This window comes from Pteropus medius, unplaced genomic scaffold (assembly GCF_902729225.1).
Source record: "Pteropus medius unplaced genomic scaffold, Ma_sr-lr_union100, whole genome shotgun sequence".
In the NCBI taxonomy this organism is placed as follows: Eukaryota; Metazoa; Chordata; class Mammalia; order Chiroptera; family Pteropodidae; genus Pteropus; species Pteropus medius.
In genome coordinates, this window is record NW_024347730.1 from 117,413 (window position 1) to 140,438 (window position 23,026).

A 23,026-nucleotide genomic window follows, 5' to 3' on the forward strand; every position below is an offset into this window, starting at 1 on the left:
GCTCCCGTGAAGACGAAGGTGAGCTGCTGCCTCTAATCAGTTTGGGGCTAACTGATAGGAGCTACAAAGTTATCTGTGGATGGTAACTGTCTGTGTTGGACCTGGAGGCATGCGGGAAAGGCCACAATGTGAATTAAGACAGGCTGCCACAAGTACTAGGCTTGGGGCAGCTCAGCCTAAGGAAGCCCAAGGCCTGAGGCTGCCTGCTAGTAAGGCTCAGCAGGTGAAAGAACCTTGGGTAGTTAGTGGAGGCAGGTTCCAAAGGAGTAATCAAAGTGAGGCAAGTGGTATTTCCTAGGTTAGTGTAAATTTAGATTTGGTGCCAGGCTAAGCCAGTGGCTACTCATAAAAGTCTCTGATCACACTAATGCCAGTCACAGTTCACCTCAGGCTCACAGACCCCCATGATTTGTTCAAAAAAATGCTGCAGCTTGGGCCAAGTCTGATTTCCTGCCATTAAAAATTTCTCTTGAATTAGGTGAGCCAAAGCCTATTAATTGCTATAGAAGGAGCCTCTTGTTGAGAGAGTTGGGTGGAGCCGGTTGCTTAGCATGAAATTGTCACTGGTATTTGCCAGGTAGGTGGAGGGGTATCTCAGGAATTCACCGGGGTGGAGCTAGGGTTTTTCACCGGGCCAATGTGAAAACATATTTGGCTATGTGGGGGGACACATGACTCAACACAGGGAAGATGATGGCTGTCTCTCCAGCCCTTGTCCTGAAGCCACACAACTCAGTCTTTTCCTGTATGTCTCTGGCACCTCCAAGCTGCTGTCCCTCTGCCAGGGCCCAAGTTAAGTGCCTGAGAGCAAGTGAGTTTGTGTGCAGGCCCTTTAAGGGGACTTTTGCATTTCCAGCTGCCTTCCATTTCACCTGGGTGGCTGGAATCTCTACTGATTTTGTCAGATTTTATGGGGACTCCTCTTCCCACCACTGGAATTCTGGGCCACTGAGCCCTGGTTTGAGGCTGGAGCCCCTTGCTCCTCCAGAGAAATCTCCTCAGCCAAAATATCCCTCCTGACACTCAACTGCCACAAGTGGCTATGAGATTGGCCCATTTTATATCTCTGGTTCTCCTATCAGCCTCAGTGTGTCCTCTTTATATATCTTTAATTATAAGACTCTGTTCAGCTAATCTTCAGATGATTCTCCAGGTTGACCGTTGCATAGTTTAGTTGCAATTTTAATGTGGTAGTGGGAGCAGGCAAGCACTCCGCCATCTTGACTAGAACCTATTCCTCACTCACCCTTTGCTCTTTACAGTTCCCAAATCAGTTTGAAATATTTAAAGTTAAATAATTTTATATATGTATTTCCTTGGTGGTAGCTAATTTGAAGAAAAAAAAAGTCTACTAAGGTTAGAATTCTTAAGGAAAATATTAGAGCTCAAAACCTACTTCCAAACTGAGAACAAATTGAAAATTGTTAGTAGTTAGCTAAAATATAATTTGTAATTCAATGCCATTTTAATATTTTTGCCAAAATCTGAAAAGATTTATGTTTTCAAATCCCATCCTAAATATTTTTCTCAGTAACTCACAAAATCTTCTTATATGTTCCAATACATAAATTAATGTCTCACTTTCAGACGATGTTATAATTCTTGTAATATTATTTCCTTATTAAGCTTAAAATAAATATAATCTTTTATTCCAATGTAAATTTTAACTTAAATTTATATTATAATAATTAAAATGCTATTAATCAATATTTTATATTAGTTTTATCAAAATTTGTTTTCAATGCATGAATGTATCATTTTAACTTGCATAAGTTTGGCTACTGAATTTGCTTTTATAAGAATTATACAGTGTTTTAGAGTTTAGTTCAAAATCACAAATCAGAATTAGAGGGACAATTATTTGTATTTCTAATTATCGAGTATTTTCTATCAATAAGACCATTAAAAAAGCAGGCGAACCTCCTTTTTAGGACCTATGTATCTCAAACCTGGAACCAGAAATGTTCTTTTAGAAGAAAATGTTTGAAATCATCTATCCATCCATCTTACTTTACTTAGTGATAAGCTATTCTGATTTTGAAGTTTATGAGATGGAAATTTCAATTATACTAATAGCTTATTATTTCAAGTAATTTTGATTGTAAAATCAGAACACAACCTTTTCTGCTACTGCTAAATCTTATGTCCTTTTATTTCTAATGAGTATAGGTAGATCACGATTATTATATTTCAAAGACCATTGTAAATCAATTTTTTTCATATTGACTTTTTCTAACAATTTTTGTATATTCTCTTAATTATTAAACTCTAAGGAAATTATGCCATATAGCAATAAAGTTGGAGACATATAAAGTTATATACTCCTTCTTGTCTTACAAAAGACTCAGTTCAGTGCATATTATGTAGATGACACTCAGAAGATTTTATGTGATCAGTTTAACTGTTAAGCAAAATAAAATATGGGTAGCTAGATAAAGAGATAACAGTCACTTAATATATCTAGGGCTCATAGGGTATAGAAAGTTGTCAATCTTAACATAAACAATGGCAATAGATCCAGCTTTCCTTGCAGGGTGGGGGGGAAAAGGTACACTAGGGACTTTTGATGCCTGGGGTGACAACTCATGGAAAACAAGACATGGTCACATCAAAAATAAAGAGACACCCTGTTGGAATAAGCAGGGAATCCTCATTTTTTCAAATGACCCTGTCATGCCATTCATATATGCTTACTTTAATTCATGACGGGAAGCGGAAGAAGGAGCTTGGAATGTGGAGCAGTTCCTTCTGTTGTGAGACCTCCCAGGGGCCAGCATGGTTTGCAACAGTGGTCGATGGGGGTAAATGAAGAGATGACTGCTAGCTTGTGAAGCAATAGTATTTGATGACATAAAATAATGTATATATATATTTTTTTTCTTAATTGCCAGATCTATGCTAGGACTTTCATGTACATTACACTAATATAATCCTTATAAAAATATTTTAAATTTATTTTTACAGATGGTTAACAGAGAGATAGAAAAGGTAATTTACTTGAAATTACAATGTTAGAAAGTAGTTGAAGATGAAATTTGTATAAAAATGTTTCTGAATATTAAAGCCCTCTATGCAGGGCATCCTGCTATCTTTCTGCCAGGTAACATGCAATTTGGCACTTGTTCTAGTCTTTCTCAATGAGAAAGCTGTAACCTTTTCTTCTTCAGCAAAATTCTAGTGAGAAAAATGCCTTGTAACATGTGGGTGAAACCCAGATTGACTTATTATACCTCCAGACTCGTAGCATAAGAAACATGTAGATGAAAATATTTTGATGACCTAATTTTAGGCATTTGGCTAAAGAATTCCATCAACAATTCTATATTGAGTGCCCAGTGTAGACAATATAGAATCTCTCTTCTATAAAAGCCAAAATTTATAACCTCAACATGAAACAGCTATACTGTTGAAGGCTTCTTAAGATAGAAACTGATCAAAGCCGAATGCAGAATTTCTAAAAATATCACTAAATAGTTTAGGTTAATAAAAGAAAACAACATATAGTCCCAGCTACTGAGTTTGTTTCTGAATTTGAAACTTTATGTGAATTATTGACTTGGAATAAGGAATATGTTATGTTATAGCAGCATGCTACTTTAAAACCATCTACATCCTTTGATATTCTTGTGCTTTTTTTGTGCACATGTAAGTCCATTTTTAAACATTTAATTAACATCTTAGTCCCATTGAGATATTGTAAGTCTATTTGTTTAGGTAATTAGTAGAAGATAAAATTATCTAATCACTGTTGGAAAATGAAAGATTGAAATTAAATAAGAATATCAGCACCTATATTTCAAAACTGATAAAACTCTCAAAAAAATAAAAGTTTACTATGAAGGAACACATTAATTTGCAATATCATTCTAAATTCCTTTTCTCTGAAACAGAATGTACACCATTAAGAAGTGGCATTACTAGCGAGTTCCATTCTTTTATGCTACACTAATCCATTTAATCAAAGCTTATTCATTGTTTGTCTAAGAATGCTGCCTGCCTCTGAAGGGCAAATTGCAAACAAGATTTGATCTAACAGCATGTGGTTCTGAAAAAAAATACACTTGTTTTGCTCCCTATATAAGGAGTTTAAAATCATTTTGTACTTTTCAAAAAGAGACAAAGTTAAAATATCTCTGCTAATATGGCAATATTTAAAATTAACATATGAATCTGCAGAACAGTGTGCTCTCGGCTATACTTTTCCCATTTGTCTAAAACACTACTTTTCTCTGTATATATTTGGAGGAAACTTGAGACTTGAAATATTTATATTTCACATGAAGTTCATCATAAAGTGCCAATAGGGTGGCCCTAGTAAGAAGAGAAAGACAAGTGATGAACAGTGATGAATACTAACAAATCCTGATTTATTATTCCAAGTGCTTATAATCAAGAACCTTCTCTAATATCACTACCTGTAGAATGATGGCTTTTTCACAGACAATAGAGGTGGCCCTTTGAGGTTTAAAATGGGTAAATGTATCAGAATAGGGTGTTCTAAATAGCTTTTAACAGAAAATACAATGTATTAATAAAAACAAATAAATTAGAGCTGTGGAATGCAAAAGTCTTACAGTATTTTTTTTTTAAATTTTGTTTGACCCTTGAGTATAAACTTTTAAACATAATTTCTCCTATACTCCTTCCCATGTGAGCTGATTACAGAAAATCACCAAATATTCTACACATGTTTTTTAATCAATCACAACAAATATTTTTCAAAGAATCTAACACTATTCCATTCTCTATCATTTTTATGTAATCTCACCATTCTCAACAGAAGCTCCTCAACCTTCCAGCTTCTCTCAAAATATAGTTTAGAGGTCATGTGTAATGGAACCACTTGGGCTAGTTGTTAAAATCCAAATTCTTGAACCCATTTAAACTGACTGAATTAGAATTCCTGAGGTCAGGGCTTCAGATCTGCACATTTACTAACACCCAAGAAAATACCACAGTAAAAACTGATGACTATTTAGCTTACTACTAAACCTGTTTACCTTGGATTAAGGTCCTTTAAATTCTGTCTGTCTGTCTGTGTCTGTCTGCTTGTCTGTCTGTCTCTCCCTCCCTGCCTCTCTGCCTCTCTCTGCCTCTCTACCGATCTCTCTCTCTCTCTCTCTCTCTCTCTCTCTCTCTCCCTCTCTCTCAGTCTCACATAGAAACACAAACACATAGTCTTTATGTCATCTTCCAATTGCTCCTGCTACTCTATGAGGTTTTTACAGGCATAAATTGTATTCTTTATAAGTTTATAAGTTAATAAATATTGGCAAAAATTCAGAGATGTATTTCATGTAGAGATATATGTAATGGATATTGACTGGTAAGGATTAACAGAAAAACTGGAAAAAACATAACAAATGACCCTTAAGTATTTCTTTGTATTACATTTCATCCTGGGCAGTATTCACTGATCTGTTTCTAATATAAAACAAAAACAAAATAAAAAAACAAAAACAAAAAACACATAGTAAGAGATCAAGAGATCCTTTGTAAATCAGATAGGACAATGGCAGTGTCATATTTTTCTAATGAATAAAATGAGCAGTTTTTAGCAATGTACTAAATCTTCATTTACATGTAGAGAAAATCATATTAAAAAATAGGGAAAACTTACAACTTCTTCATGTCTGCATTTTCTCACATTAATTCCATTTATCTGCAATGAAAGGAAAACATAGTTTTATGTGGTATACTATGAATTGACTTTATGTTTGAGTTGCACATAAAAGAATAATGGTAAGATGTATACCTGCAGAATTGCATCCCCAATAAAGAGTAGTCCTGAAAGTTCCGCTAAGAATGAAAAAAGACAATTGATTATGCATTGACTACTTTCTTCATATGGATGAGTTTTTTAATTATAGTCAAAATTGATAGAGGAAAAAATAAATACTTTGTATGAATAGTGTCTTAAAAGATCCACAAGGAATGGAAATACAAAAATCATATAATTTAGCCCAAATACTAAAACACAACCTGAAATATTTATATTTAATTCTACCTTTTTGGATCTTACAGTCACTAAAAATGGTCACTCTTTTGGATAGATGATGACATTTTTCTCATATACTTATAATTTTAAGGTATCTATAAAAAAAGTTTAGATCCAGACATTCAACCCATCAGCTATAGAATCAGCTCCAATTTTCTTTTTAAACTTTAAGTCGTCTTATAAATTTTATTCACTGAAAGTTGCTTTACATCTTCAGTGTTTTACCTAGATGAAATTTTATATGGAGGACTGATATAAATTGTATATGAGAAGTGAAAATAACATATATTTAAAAATTGGTAATACTTGGTGTGACTTGTAATTATCAGATTTGTTTGTATGTTTGTTTAATGAAATAATTGAAAAGTTTTGCAGTCCGTAATTGATATAGAGTCACATATTCTGTTATTTTTCCTTTGCTTTTCTGTGAGTGAAGCCTATCCCTGGAATAATAAAGAGCAAAGCAGGAATCAGACTCAACTACTTACTGTTGGGTCATGGGAAAACTGGAGCTAGTCAATTACATACTAACTTATAATTCTTAAATATCACTTTATTCTTCAATAACAGCAACTTACAAAGTAGTGGCAACTGTATAATTCTCTTAATACATTACCTCTTTGCTCTTTGGAGATTTTTGAAATGACAACTGGAATATTATGCTCTGCTCCCCCCTGAAAAGAGAAAATCATATGCAGTGCTTTTATTCGGAAAAGATAAAAATGCAGCATTTAGTTAGAAACTGTGCAGGCTATGAATAGTATATTAATGAACACTAGGTAGAATTTAAATAAACATGTGGAATTTCTTTACTGAGTAGATAGTACTACCACTGAACTTATCTGTCTGTTCAGAATTTCACTGTGACATCTAATAATTAAAAACAGGTGACTTTGAAAGTTTTCATTTTAGAATAAAGAACGATAATGTTAAGTAAGCATTTTCTTCAATGTGGAACAGTGCTGTCATTGCAGAAATTCATATTTAGGGCTCCAAATACTAGATAATCAGGTATATCCGCTATATGGCTAAGTTGTTATATACTGGTGACTAAGCACAGACCCTTTGCATACTAAGTGACTAGAGAGAACTCTACCTACACAAATCAATACAGAAAATCAGAGTGTGCATATGTATGATGGGGAAGGGTAGTCTGCATCTCCTTAATTAGTATTAGATTCCTCTTTGTGTGAAAGCATATACCAAACAATTAACAGAATAAAATAAAATGGCAAGGATATTGCAATACTGCTTTGTCTAATTGACCAAATGAGATATGAAAAAAGAAACAAAAGTAAGCTAGTTAAAATTATGTATAGTGAAATAAAATAAATCTCTGAAATAATTGACTTGAGACCGTTGAAAGCAATAGTGAAAAAATCAAATAAGTGCATTGAAGACTAAAATGTCATGTAGAAAAACGTATAGCACTTTTCACATATAAAATTGGAAAAGATGATCTAAATTCCACTGGGGTTTCACTATCTTTAAAATAAGTAAACCTCCTAAGCCTTCCCCCTCACCCCCAAGGATAATAAATTATTTTACAACAGACGTTTTTCCCCCATGGATGTCTATTTTTAACAATGAATTGCCAAAATACTTAAATGTAAAATAGGCTGTAGTTGTTGAGAAAAGTGATGGTATTTAACTTTTCTCTGGCAAGTAGTTCTTTGTACATCTAGAATATTAAGAAGAAACATAAAACATAAAATATCGAAAATTGTTTTACTCGATTTGAAATTCAAACCCACTAAACTTTTTCTCACTATTTCCCATGAACCAACTCTATATTCACTCATCCACTCTTACTAATTCAGTAAAGAAAGTTTCTGGCATAATCTACATTGGCTCCTAATATTGCTTTTGCATTCTATTCTGTATATCAAAGGGATAGTGATTTGTAGTGAAAGTGAGTGCTTATTTAGCACACCGTAAATGCTTAATTAAAAAAAAAAAATAGCTATCGCTTTTATGCAGTCTATTAATTAAGATTTATGAGTAAAATTACATAGCATTAAATGGTAATTAAGGTTAGGATTAATCTCTTCCAAGACCCTTACTATTTACTAGGTAGGATTTCAAGTTCCCAATCCCCTATATTCTACTCTATTCTTTCCCATTATACTTATCAGCTTCTATCCTATTTTCTTTATTAATTTCTTACATTTATCATTTGCTTTCTTTTTCATTTCTTTATCTGTAACTAGAATGTAACTTCCATGAGAGGACTGATTTTTTTTTTTTTTTTTGGTAATTTGTCTTGTTCGTTTAGGTAACGTCAATGAATGAAATAGTGTCTTTCTTTCTTTCTTTCTTTCTTTCTTTCTTTCTTTCTTTCTTTCTTTCTTTCTTTCTTTCTTTCTTTCTTTCTTTCTTTTATTTAAAATGTTTGTGAAATAAGTGGGTGAATGAATAAATGAATTCTAAGGCTTTTTGCAGGCCTAAAATTATTTCAATCTTTAAATACATTGTAGAATTATTTTTAGTAGAAGCAAAGAAGGCATACAATGAAATGAAATGTCCATGGTCTCTGATAGTTTCTAGAGATACTTGGACATTAGAAAGAATTTTATGAATGCATCTCTATTTCTTAAAAGAAAAAGCTAGTTAACTAAAATTAATCGATCGTGGAAGAAGTTTTAGGTGACATGAAAAGAGGAAGCAAAATCATCCAGATATTGTGATTTAGACATTTTAGAGTAGACAATGACACTGTTTATGTCACTTTTGTCTATGTGGCTCTGATCAGTGTGTTTTCCTTTAGCTGTTTTTGCTATTCCCAGTTTTTTGCCTTTGTATTATTGAATCCAAAATGTTCTTAGTGCTTGGACTTTTAATGCAAGTTATCATAGTAAGAGAATGGAAAATCTCTCTCTGGGGTCTCTCTAAAGAAGTCTGTTGAGATAGTGACTTTCTGAGGGTTAACTCATTAATACCATTCTTCCTTCAACATCCAGATTTATAATTATCTTTTAATGACAAGATAATAAAGGAGGACTTGATACATGGAATGCAGTATTATGGGCCTCACGGTGTCCTCAGCCTCGCTTCTTACCCTATAGCTTATAACTGCACACAAACTTAATTTCATATACATATATATATATATATATATATATATATATATATATATATATATATATATATTACCCTTCTGATTCAAGCTGGTTTTATCCAAATAATGGCATTGTAACTCACCTGCCTTCCCCCTCACCACCTCCCCGCTCTTACCCTCTATATGCCTGATCTTATAATCATTAAACCTTAGTACATAAGATTAACTGAGCTTCAGGTCTATAATCATTAGGACAAATAGATTTTGGTTGCACTTTAGACTAACGATAACATCTTAGCTTTATATATATTTTTCAGCCACAGCCCCATTGAGGCAGAAGGTCACAGGATCAGATGGGATGGCACCATAGCTGATTCCAGAACTAGACACAATGATCAACCACCTTGACTTTCTTTAGTTGTCTAATCAGTAGCACCCACAACACCAACACCCTTAGTTTCCATGATGACTATTTTTCCCTATATAATCTGTGCTATGAGATACTCAGAAAGCCAGGCCTTTGGAGCCATAGCCTGCCTGTTCTCCAGGATTGCTATTCTTTAATGAACAGCTTATTCTAAATAGCCCAACACCAGTGTCGATCTATTGGCTGAACTGTCCAAAGAGGGTGAACCACCAGACTGATTTGTCTTTCAGTTACAATATGACTAACCCTTATTTTGTCAACATTTTTCTTTTATATGTAAAATTTTTCCTGAAATCTGAATGGCTTGTGCTCAAAGGTGTTTTTCTTTCTCTTTCTTTCTTTCTTTCTTTCTTTCTTTCTTTCTTTCTTTTCTTTCTTTCTTTCTTTCTTTCTTTCTTTCTTTCTTTCTTTCTTTCTTCTTTTCTTTTTCTTTCTTTCTTTTCTTTCTTTTCTCTTTCTTTCTTTCTTTTCTTTCTTTTCTTTCTTTCTTGTTTCTTTTCTTTCTTTCTTTCTTTTCTTTCCTCTCTCTCTTTTTTCTCTTTTCCTTTTCTTTCTTTCTTTCGCTCTTTTTTTTCTCTCTCTTTCTTTTCTCTTCTTTTCTTTCTTCCTTTCTTTCTTTCTTTCTTCTTCTTCCTTCCTTCCTTTCTTCCTTCCTTCCTTCCTTCCTTCAGCTTCTTCCATCCTTCCTTCCTTCCTTCCTTCCTTCCTTCCTTCCTTCTTTCCTTCCTTCCTTCCTTCCTTTCTTTCTAATCAGACATTTGGAGCTAGAGAATATTTTTAAACTGATTTCAGAAAATGACTTGAATAATTAGAAACTTTTAAGACAAAACTTAAGAGATAAAAATTATAACTTAAAATCACAGTACCTTTATTTATTGGATGAAATGTGAGAGAAATCCAGCTCTATTAAAGTTAATTAGATTTAGTTCTGGACCTAAATGGGGAAATTCAAGGTTTTCTGAGAAGGAATCAAACAATGTGACTCACCTTGTTTAAAACAAATGATAGACTTAGAATAAAATTAAAATTCCTAACAGCCCCTTGTCATTTGGCTTCTTCATCTTCCTTCTGCCAGGCAGTTAGGAAGCCATGAGCAACGGGAGCAAAGGCCCAGTGTCATAACCATAGAAATGACAACACTGATGGCCCAATCCAAAAGGCCACTCCTTGGCCTCCCTGGAAAAAACTTCTTAGGATGCCTACTCTTGAATAAACCTGCTTTCTTTCTACCAAACTCTTGTCTCACAAGTTATTGGCTTATGAGCAGCAAGCAGCTGAACCTGAGTTCAGTAACATTTTGAGTAGGACTCTATACAATGATTTTGCCAGTATAACTGTGCAATTCATTTCAATCAAATCAAACCCAGGATGTTTTTAGAGCATTGAGGTTCTTGCCAAATAAATCTTTTCAATTTAATATTTGTATTATTTCAATCAATCAATCAATCAATCAATCATATTCTGGGCTCTGGAAAAAAAATGCATAGACACCACTATTGTGTATTCATTTAGGACAAGAAAAATACTTGTAAATAGATAATAGCACAGTGATTAGAGTTGAGAGCCCAGTGAACAGATATAGAGAGACACCTAAGGAAGGTCACCTGAAAGAATATGGACAACTATCATTATTCCATTTGTATCCCACACTTAGCTGCCAAAATCACTTAGTTTGGTTTTGTGAATGAAAAAGGGGTTCTCTGGAAAACAACTTCACAGGGTGATCTGATCATAAATTAATAGAGGAAGGTCATGGTGGGTAATCATTTTCCAGGCATATAACTTTTGTTTAGTAAAAGGCTTATCTTTGCCTTAATTTCTTGTTTAGAAAAAACAAATGCAGCTCTCTGCCACCATTAATTTAATTTTACATAAACATGCTCTTTGAGGCCGAAGCAAATCTGACTGATTTTCAATGTGAAAATAAAATATAAAACTGCTCTTGGAGTTATTTCTAAAGAGAACTGGTCTCTGATCCTAATGTAACAGAAATATATACATAAATTGATTCATCTTCTGCTAGCTAACTGTTTGAGAACAATGGTAACATCACATATAGAAATGCTACCTTTTCTAGAATTTGATATTTTCAGCGATGGAGAATTACTACATTTTATAAGTGGAAATACCACTACTAAAAACAGAATGTTATAAATAGAATGATGTCTTTTGTTTCTAAAGACTATCAATATACTAGAGTGATGTGAAAATAATAATAAAAGTGAGATATTTCATGGCAAAATTGAGAGTAAGTTTAGGACTGTGATCCACAAGTTACCTTGGGGTAACAGCTACAAGTGCTGCCAGCAAATATTTTGGGGCAAACGGGAAATGGGTTAAGCAAACCTTATCTATTGTTTCTGTGCATCTAGGTTAATGAATCTTTGAAATGCCTCTTTCAGATCCAGAGCTCTTAAAGCATGACTACCTTCAAGAGAATACATAATTTTATTAACTATCCTGTAATCCAATCCCCACCTTGCTTTTTCCTATCTTCTTATAATCTTTGACTCCTTCCTTAATTCCAAATGCATTAAAAACAAACAAAACAAACAAACAAACAAACAAACAAACAAACAAACCCGTAAGCTGTCATTTCTTGAAAGCACTTTTTTCTTAGTTTTGAGATCTTGTGTCCAGATTCGGCTCAAATAGATTATAAAAATTCTCTGCAGGTTTGGATGTTCCTACATTGACAATTTTGGCAAAAATTAATAGTTTCCCCCAGAGTATATGATAGCCTTCATATGAAAGTTCAAAATAGAGAAATCCATAGAGAAAGAAAGTAGACTAATAGTTGCTTAGAGCTGAGTCAGGAAGACAGGGAGGAGAAGGGATGATAGCTAATAAATAAAGGTGCAATGTTAATAAATAAAGCATTTAAAGAGATGCTACATAAAAACCTTTTCTGTGATGTTGTCTACCAACTTTTCTTCTCTAGCACTGGCCGCCACATGTGATACCTGAGGAATTACTGCCAAGTACAATGATGCAGAAAGGTCCCAGAAACCAAGATTTGTCAGAAGTATGGAGCATAGCCAATTGGCCTTGACTTCTAATAGCACATGTTAGAGTATTTTTGTGTTTTCTGACCAAAAAGAACATTTTGTTTTATTTCAACCATTTTTAAAAGAGTTTTGGGGACGGTAAAACAAATAATAACACCACATGTTCTGAGTACAGTAAAATTCAGGGGCACCTCTCGGAGTCTTAACTATATTGGAAAATGCCTTTTCAATTATTTAACATACGCTCTTTTTTCTGTTAACTCTAGTTGAGATCTTCCAGATTTTAATTAATAATTCTCACTATAAAACCTCCAGTGTGTATAAGTGGCAATTATTTACCTGAAGCAAATAAGGATAAAATATATGTTTATATATTTATGCATATAGTTATAGCTGACTGAAACTACTCCAGCAATAAATAGATACATAGATAAATAAATGATTAACATTAAAATATTAATTCTGCATTTAACAGAATAATTTTAAACTGCTCAGTATATATAGTTTATAATATAAAAATATATAATTATGTAGTAAAATACTATAATTAATATTATAAAATTATAAAATAGTAAAACATATATAACATACATTTTAAATTCTCAGAAAATAATGCAAATAAACACAGTAATTCATGCAATTTACATATGACAGAGCAAAGGGAAAAGGATTTGTATACCATTGCTAATAAATAATCATATTTTGAAATACTTTAACAGAATAAAAGATAGTTGAAAAAGTAGAAAAGCAAAAGTCAGTATTTAGTATTGAGAAAACCAAAATGGAAAGCTCTAAAATCAGGATAAATGAGTAATATTTTAAATAAAAATTATTGATGTTTGTATTTCTAGTTTGTTGTGTATCATAAAAATTCTAAAGTAATTTTCTATTTTGTTAAACCTTCTAAAATATGACACCAATCACAGTTTACATATTGCTTTCATGGCCAGTATTTTGAATGAAAAATATGCGCATGTAATTTTGAAAATCACTCTATTTTTTATGTGTATAAAAGTTTTGCTTGGATGAAAATAATAAAATCATTAATCTAAAATGATTCATTGGTAAAAGTTTTGATGTTTTAAAAAATGTTTAAGTTAAAATGCAGTATTAGAGTAAAAATAAATAATAATATATTATTCAGTTTGAATTACAAATAGAAATAAAAAAAAAAGGAAAGTAACATTTTCAACCCAAATAAAGTTAACAAAGATTCACTATCAGAAGTAAAGTCAGTAAAGGGTAGATAAAAATGCTTATCTAAAATGAAATCAACTTTCACTATTAGATTTTGTTCACCTTCAGCTCTTGGTCTCTCTTCATAGACTTTCTTTCTTAGTCATGCCTTTAAGTCTTTCAGAGCAATCTCAATAAATATCACGGTAAAAAACAAAACCGAACAAACAAAAAACTTGTCTATTGAATGATGGAATTCCCACAGCATTATTTCCATTATTAAATCCTCTAATTTGTCCTGTGTGTCTGTGTGTCTCTCTGGTCCTTGTTGATGATAAAGTGAAAGTACAAACGTATTTCAAAACTAACATGTTACATAGTAATTTTTTTATTACTTGACAACATAATACTATTCCACAATGATCAGAAATCTGAGTCATTTTTTTAATGCCAACTAGAGCTATAGTTCCAAATTTTGAATTCTACTTTCCAAGCATATATAACTTGAGCTGTGTTAAAATTTCGTAAAATATATACTCATGATGTATGATTTTCACCCAACATAAGCAAAATGCCTAATTCAACAATCAAGATAAAGTTAAATTTTATTTATCTATGCATAGATTTAGGTATCTAAAAAAAGGCATTTGAAGTCATTAACTTCCAATATAATTTTCCATTCTTTTAAAATTTCAATTTTGTTTCAGTTATGATAAATTACAGGTGTGATACATTGTAATGTGAACAATATACAGAAAGAAAAGCTCTTTAAAATTTAATAATAAATGGAAATAGACATAGTCTTTCTTATAATAGATGCTAAAACTTTAAGTCTATACTTGACAATGTAACATAAGATTTTATTTCTTTAAAAAATAAAAACTAAACAAAAGAAAAAGATGAATAGAATACAACTAATATCTAACTAACTATAAGACATTATAAGCATAAAAGTTATTGCTCTATTCACTGATAGGTCAGAATTTTCTACTCTGGTTGGTTAGAGGAAGATATGCTCACTAAAACACCCTCCTTATTTGATGTTTTTAATGAAACCAGATGAAGTTAATGAGTTATATTTAATGATAGGTAAGATAATGTTTCCAAATACTTTTTTTAAATTTCTAAATCAAAAGGTGGCCAAGGTACTATGAGATTCTACCTAATTTATATCTAAGTTCAAATATTGAAGAGTTTGCTATACCTATTCTTTCCTAATTATTAATCAGCCAAAAATTTGAAATACACAAAATGCAGCATTATAGTGCGATCTTTGTAAATATGGACTGGAAAGACAGGATACCTTTATGCTTAATCCAAATCCTCCTACAGTTTGTCTTCTAATGGTCACTGTTCTTTCCTGAAAGACAGGATTTTAAAAGTGGTTAGAATTTCCTAATACTATAATTGCACAACATTTTCCTTCTCTAGGTTTTGTTTTAACATTTAATATATATATACATATAGTGTGTGTGTGACAGTATAGAAGCTCCAAATCTTGCAATAAATAGAGTGCTTTATAATTTTAAAATCAAAAATTAATAATTCAATTGTCAAGATAAAAGAGATTAACAGATAAACTTTTAAAAATTAAATTATTTTCATGATTTTTTTGGACACATTATAAAATCAACTTTTAAATCTCATCTCATTTTCATATTATGTATTCTTATTGTTCAAGAAATGACAAGTTTTTGTTACATAAAAGTAACTCAATATCGATAGTAAATATTATCTTTGTCAACCAAGGTCTTATCTCTATCACCACAAAGTCATATTGCTTGTAGAGATTTGAGACCTGAGCTGGGAGGCTGCCATGTCCCAGCACATAAATGATTCATGTATATGTCTGGGATTGAAACTGCACATAAATGAGGTTCGAAATGATTGCTTTCTAAGAAAAGAACTTCATACCTGACAAATAATGATAATGGAATTACCAATTTCCAAAATCTCTTTTTCCTTCCATTTTGAAACAATAATTCAATCACGGGTGTAGGAAACTTTTAAAAAGCACGAAGAGCCATATTTGAATAAAACCTTTAATCTCCAATAAAAAAAGAATCAACAATACTCTGTTTTAGGGCACTTATCTCCACACAAAACATATTATGGAGACATTCAGAAAGGTTGAAAGCTTTTATTTATAACCTTCTTTATTCATTTGTAACCATCTCATCTTGAATCTTTTTCTGTCTATAAAGATTCGAGATACCATCCTTCTCACTTTGCACTTGCCATAAATATTTGTTGTCTGGTTCCTGTATCTCACGAATGCCTAATTTATTTAGCTACATTATCCATTCCCAAATCTAAATACTGCTCTTTTTTATAAATGAATTCTCTTCTTTACTTCCTGGTTTTAGAGGGTCTGTGTGAAACAGATATAATATCATTTAAAAAGAACCAAGAGAAAATCTGAAAAACATGTGCTTCTAGTGGCTCTTTCTAAATATTTTAAATTGCATAAAGTTCATCAATTTGGCAAAGTTACAAATTACCTTCATTTAGCCAAGTATTTAGATTTCATAAATAAAAACAAAATAATGTTCAAAGAACAAGATTGCCATATCAGAAACTGAGGTTTATTAACTTATGTATTTTTAATTAAAAATGTCTTATTAGTTGGAAATTGGTAAATATTAAAAAAACAATCTATGAGTGCCAATGAGTAGTGTTTAATAATATAATATTTTTCTTTTTGACCATGTGCTAAGTAGTTGGATCTGTTTTAAAAATACTTATAACTTTTACTTTTGTAACTTGTCATCTAATCATGTTTTCAAGCCAACATTAAAATTATATTTATATGAATAAGTTTATAGATGTACAACCATTTATACAAAGGAACTTGAAATATAAAACACTATTAATGTTAAATAATACCATAAACTCTATTTTTTAAATTTATATACAGACTATTATATCATTTCTCATTGGTGGAGTCACAAGTATGAGAAGACGAAGTATTTTAGAATTTATATTGCAAAATTTATTAATATAAATTGACTGCATGAGCAAAATCAAAAAATAAAGTGAACACGTGCTTTAGAAATATATAAAATCTAATTTAAAGTAAATCGAATATTTTTGGGACTGTCCTTTTATTAAACAGATAAGGGCAATCTGTTAAATTAATTCATCTTTAATTATTTTCCATTAACAGATTAATTAAAGGGAAGTTGTACATTGCAAGTAATATTGGAATTGAAGTCAGATACCCTATGAATAACTCAAATATTTATAATTTTTTTTTCTGGTTAGATCAGGATTTCTTTTTATTCTTTGTTGGTTTAAAACGGCTAGTCAGAATAAAAAATAAAAGAGCCTCTACTTAGAGGCTGGGGTTTCCCCTAGTTAATATCTTTGGCAAATTACTTAAGCCCTGTGAGTCTGTTTCTGAATCTGAAAGACTGTATAAATAATACATAGAAATAGCTTTGTTTCAAAGATTAATATCTGTGAAGAACTTTGGCATATAGTAGAAACTTAATGAATACTAACACTCGGACACACACAATCTGTCATTCTAGGCAGAAATTTTCTTAATATTCACATAAACACCTTTCATGGCAATCATTAGCCTTACAAGGGCAACCTGGTGGATAAATACTATTAAGTAGCCAAGTGTGTGCTAAAACATGACTTTTCTTTGAAGAAACAACAAGCACACCGGGGTTACCAAAGGTCTATGCAATACCTTTACTCATTCTCTACAGGACTGCTTTACAATCTTTGGTCAAGAATATTTAGAACATGTTTCAACTTAAATACAAAATTGCTGATGCAGACAGAAGTTTGGAGATTTGTTAAAGAGTCAGCAGAAACTGCTGAAAATCTCAGAGGCAGCACTTATTTTAATATATAAATATATGTTTTAATATAGGAGCACACACACATGCACATGCAAACCCTAGCTAGCACTTCTATATACTATTACTTCATTAGCTTACTTTTAAGAAACTTATGAGAGCTAGGTAAGAAAAATTATTTCTTATTTTAAAGCTAAAATATTAAACTGGTCACTGCAGGCAAGAAGAATAAAAAGGCAAATAATTGTTCTCAATATGGCATCTTGCTAATATTCTCCCCACTTGTTAGTATATTATTTTTAGCTATGCTTTCTATTCCCATTTCACTTCTCCATATTTGGTGTTTTCCTCAAGCCCCTCCTCCTCCCCGAAAAGACAATGTTAATGAATTATTTCGGTTGCTCACTTCATAAATAAGAGAATACCTGAAAGCTGATATGAAGTTGTATTTAGTTAACACATCTTGAGTATCATAAAGATGTTGCCTAGTAACAAAGCACTGTACTTTGCTAATCATAGTATCAGGTTATTTTATTTAACACAAAATTGAGATGGGTGCTCCTATAAAGTCACATATATAAAATATCTTCCCTTAATCTTCCTCTTTCTTATAAAATGTGATGAATAGAATCTAAAATAATATTGGACTGCATAAAGATGTGCTGCACACCTAAATAATCAGCATTAATGTTATAAAAAAAAGCTTATTTTGAATGAATAATGTGCTTTATATAAAAATATAATTATAATGACCCTGCCCTCTGGAATATTATATTTGAAATTCTCTATATGCTGTATGATCTATATGGAAACCAAAATATGTATGTTAATAAAAATATAATCCCGGGTGTAAACATTTTTGAGATATACATCTTATTTGTTTTTGTTAATCTTCCGAAATATATGTATAGCTTACATTTATTTCAATATTTAATGTTAGAAGTGTTTTAGGACTTTATTTAGATATTTGGTGCTATTTCTGTGACCAGAAATATGCTGTAGAAATTTAACTCTTGTTTATATCAATGAACATATTGTAAAATTGATTTTATTATACATCATTTTGCTTAGAGTTGCAGTTTCTAAAAACCTATCAATGACATTAAGTGAGGGTTAACTGTACAAAAGTCAATTGTTTTCCTACACATCAGCCATGAGAAATTGGAATTTGAATTGAAAAGTACAATACCATCTATAGTAGTAAACTAGTAAAATAATATTTTGGTATAAATCTAATACACTGAATTAAAATTTATATGTGAAAAAGTCCAAAACTCTGGAGAAAGAAATCAAAGATGATCAAAATAAATGTAAAGATAGTCCATGTTCATGAATTTATGTTTAAATGACTCAATATTGTCATAGTTTCAATTACTTCCAATTTGATCTCTAGAATGAATGCAATTACAATATAAATTTCGACAAGCTATTTCGACAAACTGATTCTAAGGTTTACATGGAAAGCCAAAAGATCCATAATTGCAAACACTGTATTGAAGTAGAAAAATGAAGTTAGAAAACTTAGTATGACTGACACCAGACTTACTGTATATAAAACTCCAGTAATCAAGAAAGACAGCATAACTTTTTTTGAAGACTAAATATATACATCAATGGAGTAAAATAGAGCTCAAAATAAAACCAAAAAATATATAAAGTCAAGTAATCTTTGACAAAAGAGCAAAGGCAATTCTATTGAGAGAAAAATAAAAAAAAAAAAGTCTTTCCAATTACAGCAACAGTAATAAAATAAGAGAAAATAAAAGAAAGGAACCCAGACATGGATATTATTCCTTTCAGAAAAATTTACACAAAATAGATCATAGATCTAAACATAAAACACAATATTACAAAACTTCTAGAAGAAAACATAGGAAAAAATCTATATAATTATACATTTGGCAATTAACTTTTAGACACATCCAAAACATGGTTCATAAAAGAAAAAGAAAATTTATATTAGGATATATGAAAATTAAAAACTTCTGCTTTGTAAAAGATGCTGTTAAGAGAATGAAAAGACGAGCTGCAAATGGCAAAAATTTTGCAAAAGTCATATGCGATAAAGAAATTGTTTTAAAACATACAAAGAATTCTTTTACATTCAGCAGAAAAATAAACACTGCAATTTAAAAATAGCCAAAATATTTTAGCAAACACCTTATCAAAAATATACAAATGGCAAGTAAGCCTATGAAAAAATGTTCAACATGATGTGTTATTAGAGAATTGAAGATTAAAACAATGAGATAACATTACACACCTATAAGAATGATTAAAGTCTAAAACATTGTCAATACCAAATGCCAGCAAGGATTCTCATCAGGAGGAATTCTCATTCCTTGCTGGTAGAAATTCAAAAAAGAGTTAGATGTTTTTTTAAAAAGTTAAACACAGTATTAACATGTGATCCAGGAATTGAAGTCCTAGATATTTATTTGACTAATTTTAAGATTTATTTACATAAAACCTGCATGAAAATAGAAGCTTTATTAATAATCACCCAAAACTGTAAGTGACCAAGATATTCTTCAAAAAGTAAATTAAAAAACAAACAAAAACGCAAAAACAAAACACAACAAAATCTATTTAGCAATAAAAATAAATGAAATTGAATATTCAGCTGCAAAAAGACATGGAGAAACCTCAAATGTACATTACTAAGTAAATGAAGCTAGTCTGAAAAGTATAGATACTCTCATTTCATTTATATGACATTCTGGAAAGGCAGAGCTATAGAAACAGTAAAATTATCAGTAGTTGCCAGGTAGGCATTCAGGGAGAGGGAGAAAAGATTGAATAGGTGAAGCACAGGGGACTTATAGGGAAATGAATCTATTCTTTATGATATAAAAATAGTGAATACATGATATTATGTATTTGTCAAAACCCATTGAACTTTAGAGAACAAATAGTAAACCTTAACGTGTACCAATTTAAGAGTTAGGAAGTTAGTGGATTCAAAGAAGGAATGTAGACCATGATAAAACAATCTAAATGCATTTGCGTTGAGAATATATGCTATCGCCTCACTGATAGGGGCAGAGGAAATGTGCTTATTTAAGTAACTTTGGAATTAAATGGAGCCTCTAAGGCAAAAGGCTAAAGACTAAGGACAAAGGAACTGCACATAGCATTGTATTTTAGTTGATACAATTGTTTCTCATGAGGGTATGGGCTAACAGTTATGATATTGCTATACACTTATAATGAAATTAAGCAAGTAAATAGATGGTGGATGGGAGGAACCAGTTTCTCACTGTTGGAGTGGGTTGACTTACAGGTAAACAAGAGAAGTCTAGAACAGTCCATGAGGTAATAGAAGATAGTTGAAGATGTCAATATGAACTCACATGTAGCCTAAAATAGATAGTAGCAATGCATTCCTCATTACAAATTTTACTTAATCTCATTGATGTTGGTACTTACAAATCAGCCCACTTAAATGAGGCCTCTCAAATTAAAGGCTCTAAAATCTGTCCAAATTAAAATCAGCAGGCACTCCCATTTGTGCCTTCAAAGACTCCTTCACTATAGAGACCTTGACAGCCTATCATGCCCCCTGGAGTCTCTGGACCAGCAATAATGTCTGTGAATTGCCCAAGGCCTTCTTACACAAGAAACTGACCCTCTCAGTCTTGTGCTATTATATCATTAAAGCAACAAACAACTGGCTCTCTACTGGACACACCTAGAAATAAAGAATCTTAGACCCTGAGCCTGTGGCCCTCCATATTTGGTTGCCCAATATGCTTGAGTCATAGTAATAACACCTCCTAAGCTCAGCATGGCTACTGAGGCATCCTTAAGACAGGATGGAGCCGAACCTGGGTCCTCTGGCATATTCCACGTTCAGGAGTGGGTATCAGTCTTTTGTCTGAATCTATTATCCTGGAGGGGGTCAGCCCTCTCCTGGCCCCCTTGGCTGCCTGGGGCAACCCCTTGAAATTAATTGAATAAAGACCAGTGAGAGTTCATAGACTGTATGAACAACACAGCCACCGTCATAAATGATGGAACTCAGAATACTGCTGTTTTTTCCACTGTAGTCAAGACATCCCTGGATAAAGGATGGGACCCGAGGGTCAACACAATTGGCCAAATTTCAGCCAGCCATTTAGCGCTGGATCTCCTGGCAGCATTCATTACAAATTGTTGAGTAATTGCCTAAGAGCTGACCCTTTCAGAGTAAAGAACTCTGGGAATCTCTTGCCTCACAGAAGCCAAAAATATAAATCAAAATCACACGTGTCTACATATATGAAGGTCACGATATAAGACCTCGTGAGGACATTCCTTATCTCCTTTGCAGTTGCAGGCATTATTGATAGTAACCAGGACACACATTTCATTTTTCAGAATCACGCATTTCATTTCTCAGAATATACAATGCTAAACTCTTAAAAAAGGCATTCAATAGAACTTTCATGTTCCTTATAGGTCCCAAATAGCAGGTTTGACTGAGACATAACAGTCTTCTCAAACAATTCCTTTCTGAATTCTACTCCAGCAAACAGAACAGCCCCTAAATGAGCCTTTCTCTTATCCCAGACCTCAATCTCTCTTAATTCAAGGCACCTTAATGAACTGACATGCACTTAAAAAACAAAACAAAACAACAAAAAAAGACTTTTTATTGCCCTTTTCTAAATTTAAATTTCTTTCTTCCATGTATATAGAAATTCATCATATGAAAAATAAACAGAGACTAATGGACACAGACACTAGAACAGTGGTTACCAGAGGGAAGTGAGGAGGAAGAGGTAGATAAGAGTAAAAGGGGTCAAATAAATGGTGACAGAATGAAATTTAACTTTGGGTGGTGAACACACAATGCAATATACATATGACATATTATCAAATTGTACAATTGAAACATATGATTTTATTAACCAATGTCACCCCAATACTTTTAATTAAAAAAAGACTCATTATATGAGTTCCTTTATCTTTATAAATCTTCAGTCTTGCACTCATTTTATAAGGGTTGGTGGCTAGATCGAAGGTATAGACTTTTCCAGGACCCACGGACCTGGACCAAGCTAGACCATCAGATAGGAGACCCAATTAAGACTAAACTTTTACCACTCCTCCCCACAATATAGTCTAGAATATTTGGGTTATGAAGGGTAGATACTTAATCTGGGCTCTCCCTCTGACGCTCTCCTGAAAATTTCAATTAGTATTCCAGGACCAATCCAACACATAGTATAGACAACTAAAAAGGGAAATAGATAACTCCACTTAGTAAATAAAAAATCACATTTAGAGATAATGACAAAATCAACACCATATTCCATCATAATGAAATTAGACAACTCTTTCTTGGCAACAATACATGCTGGAGGAGAATCAACATCAGGCAGCAAAAAACCTATCGAATACACAACTGGCTGTTGGTCTCAGTACTATTGCTTTGGGTGCTTCTATTGGTTTGTAATCAGGAGGCCTAAACCTTTCCAGTGAGACTTTATTTTTTAGGATACCATTGAGTTGGCTACAGCCAACTAACTGTGTCTGCCTGCTAACTGATGCTGAAGACCCAGT

General features: G+C 32.2%; 1 protein-coding gene across 1 annotated transcript in view; it reads right to left on the bottom strand.

The window, feature by feature from the left end:
- Positions 1-23,026, bottom strand: part of LOC120614256 (gamma-1-syntrophin-like) — a gene marked incomplete at its 3' end in the record, with an annotated part of 263,409 nt that overhangs the window by 95,769 nt on the left and 144,614 nt on the right. Inside the window, exons 6-9 of the mRNA XM_039877056.1 lie at positions 14,971-15,027; positions 6,615-6,672; positions 5,756-5,799; positions 5,621-5,662 (exon numbers count right to left, since the gene is read on the bottom strand). Of these exons, the coding sequence (XP_039732990.1) occupies positions 5,621-5,662; positions 5,756-5,799; positions 6,615-6,672; positions 14,971-15,027 (201 nt within the window). The remainder of the gene's footprint in view (positions 1-5,620; positions 5,663-5,755; positions 5,800-6,614; positions 6,673-14,970; positions 15,028-23,026) is intronic.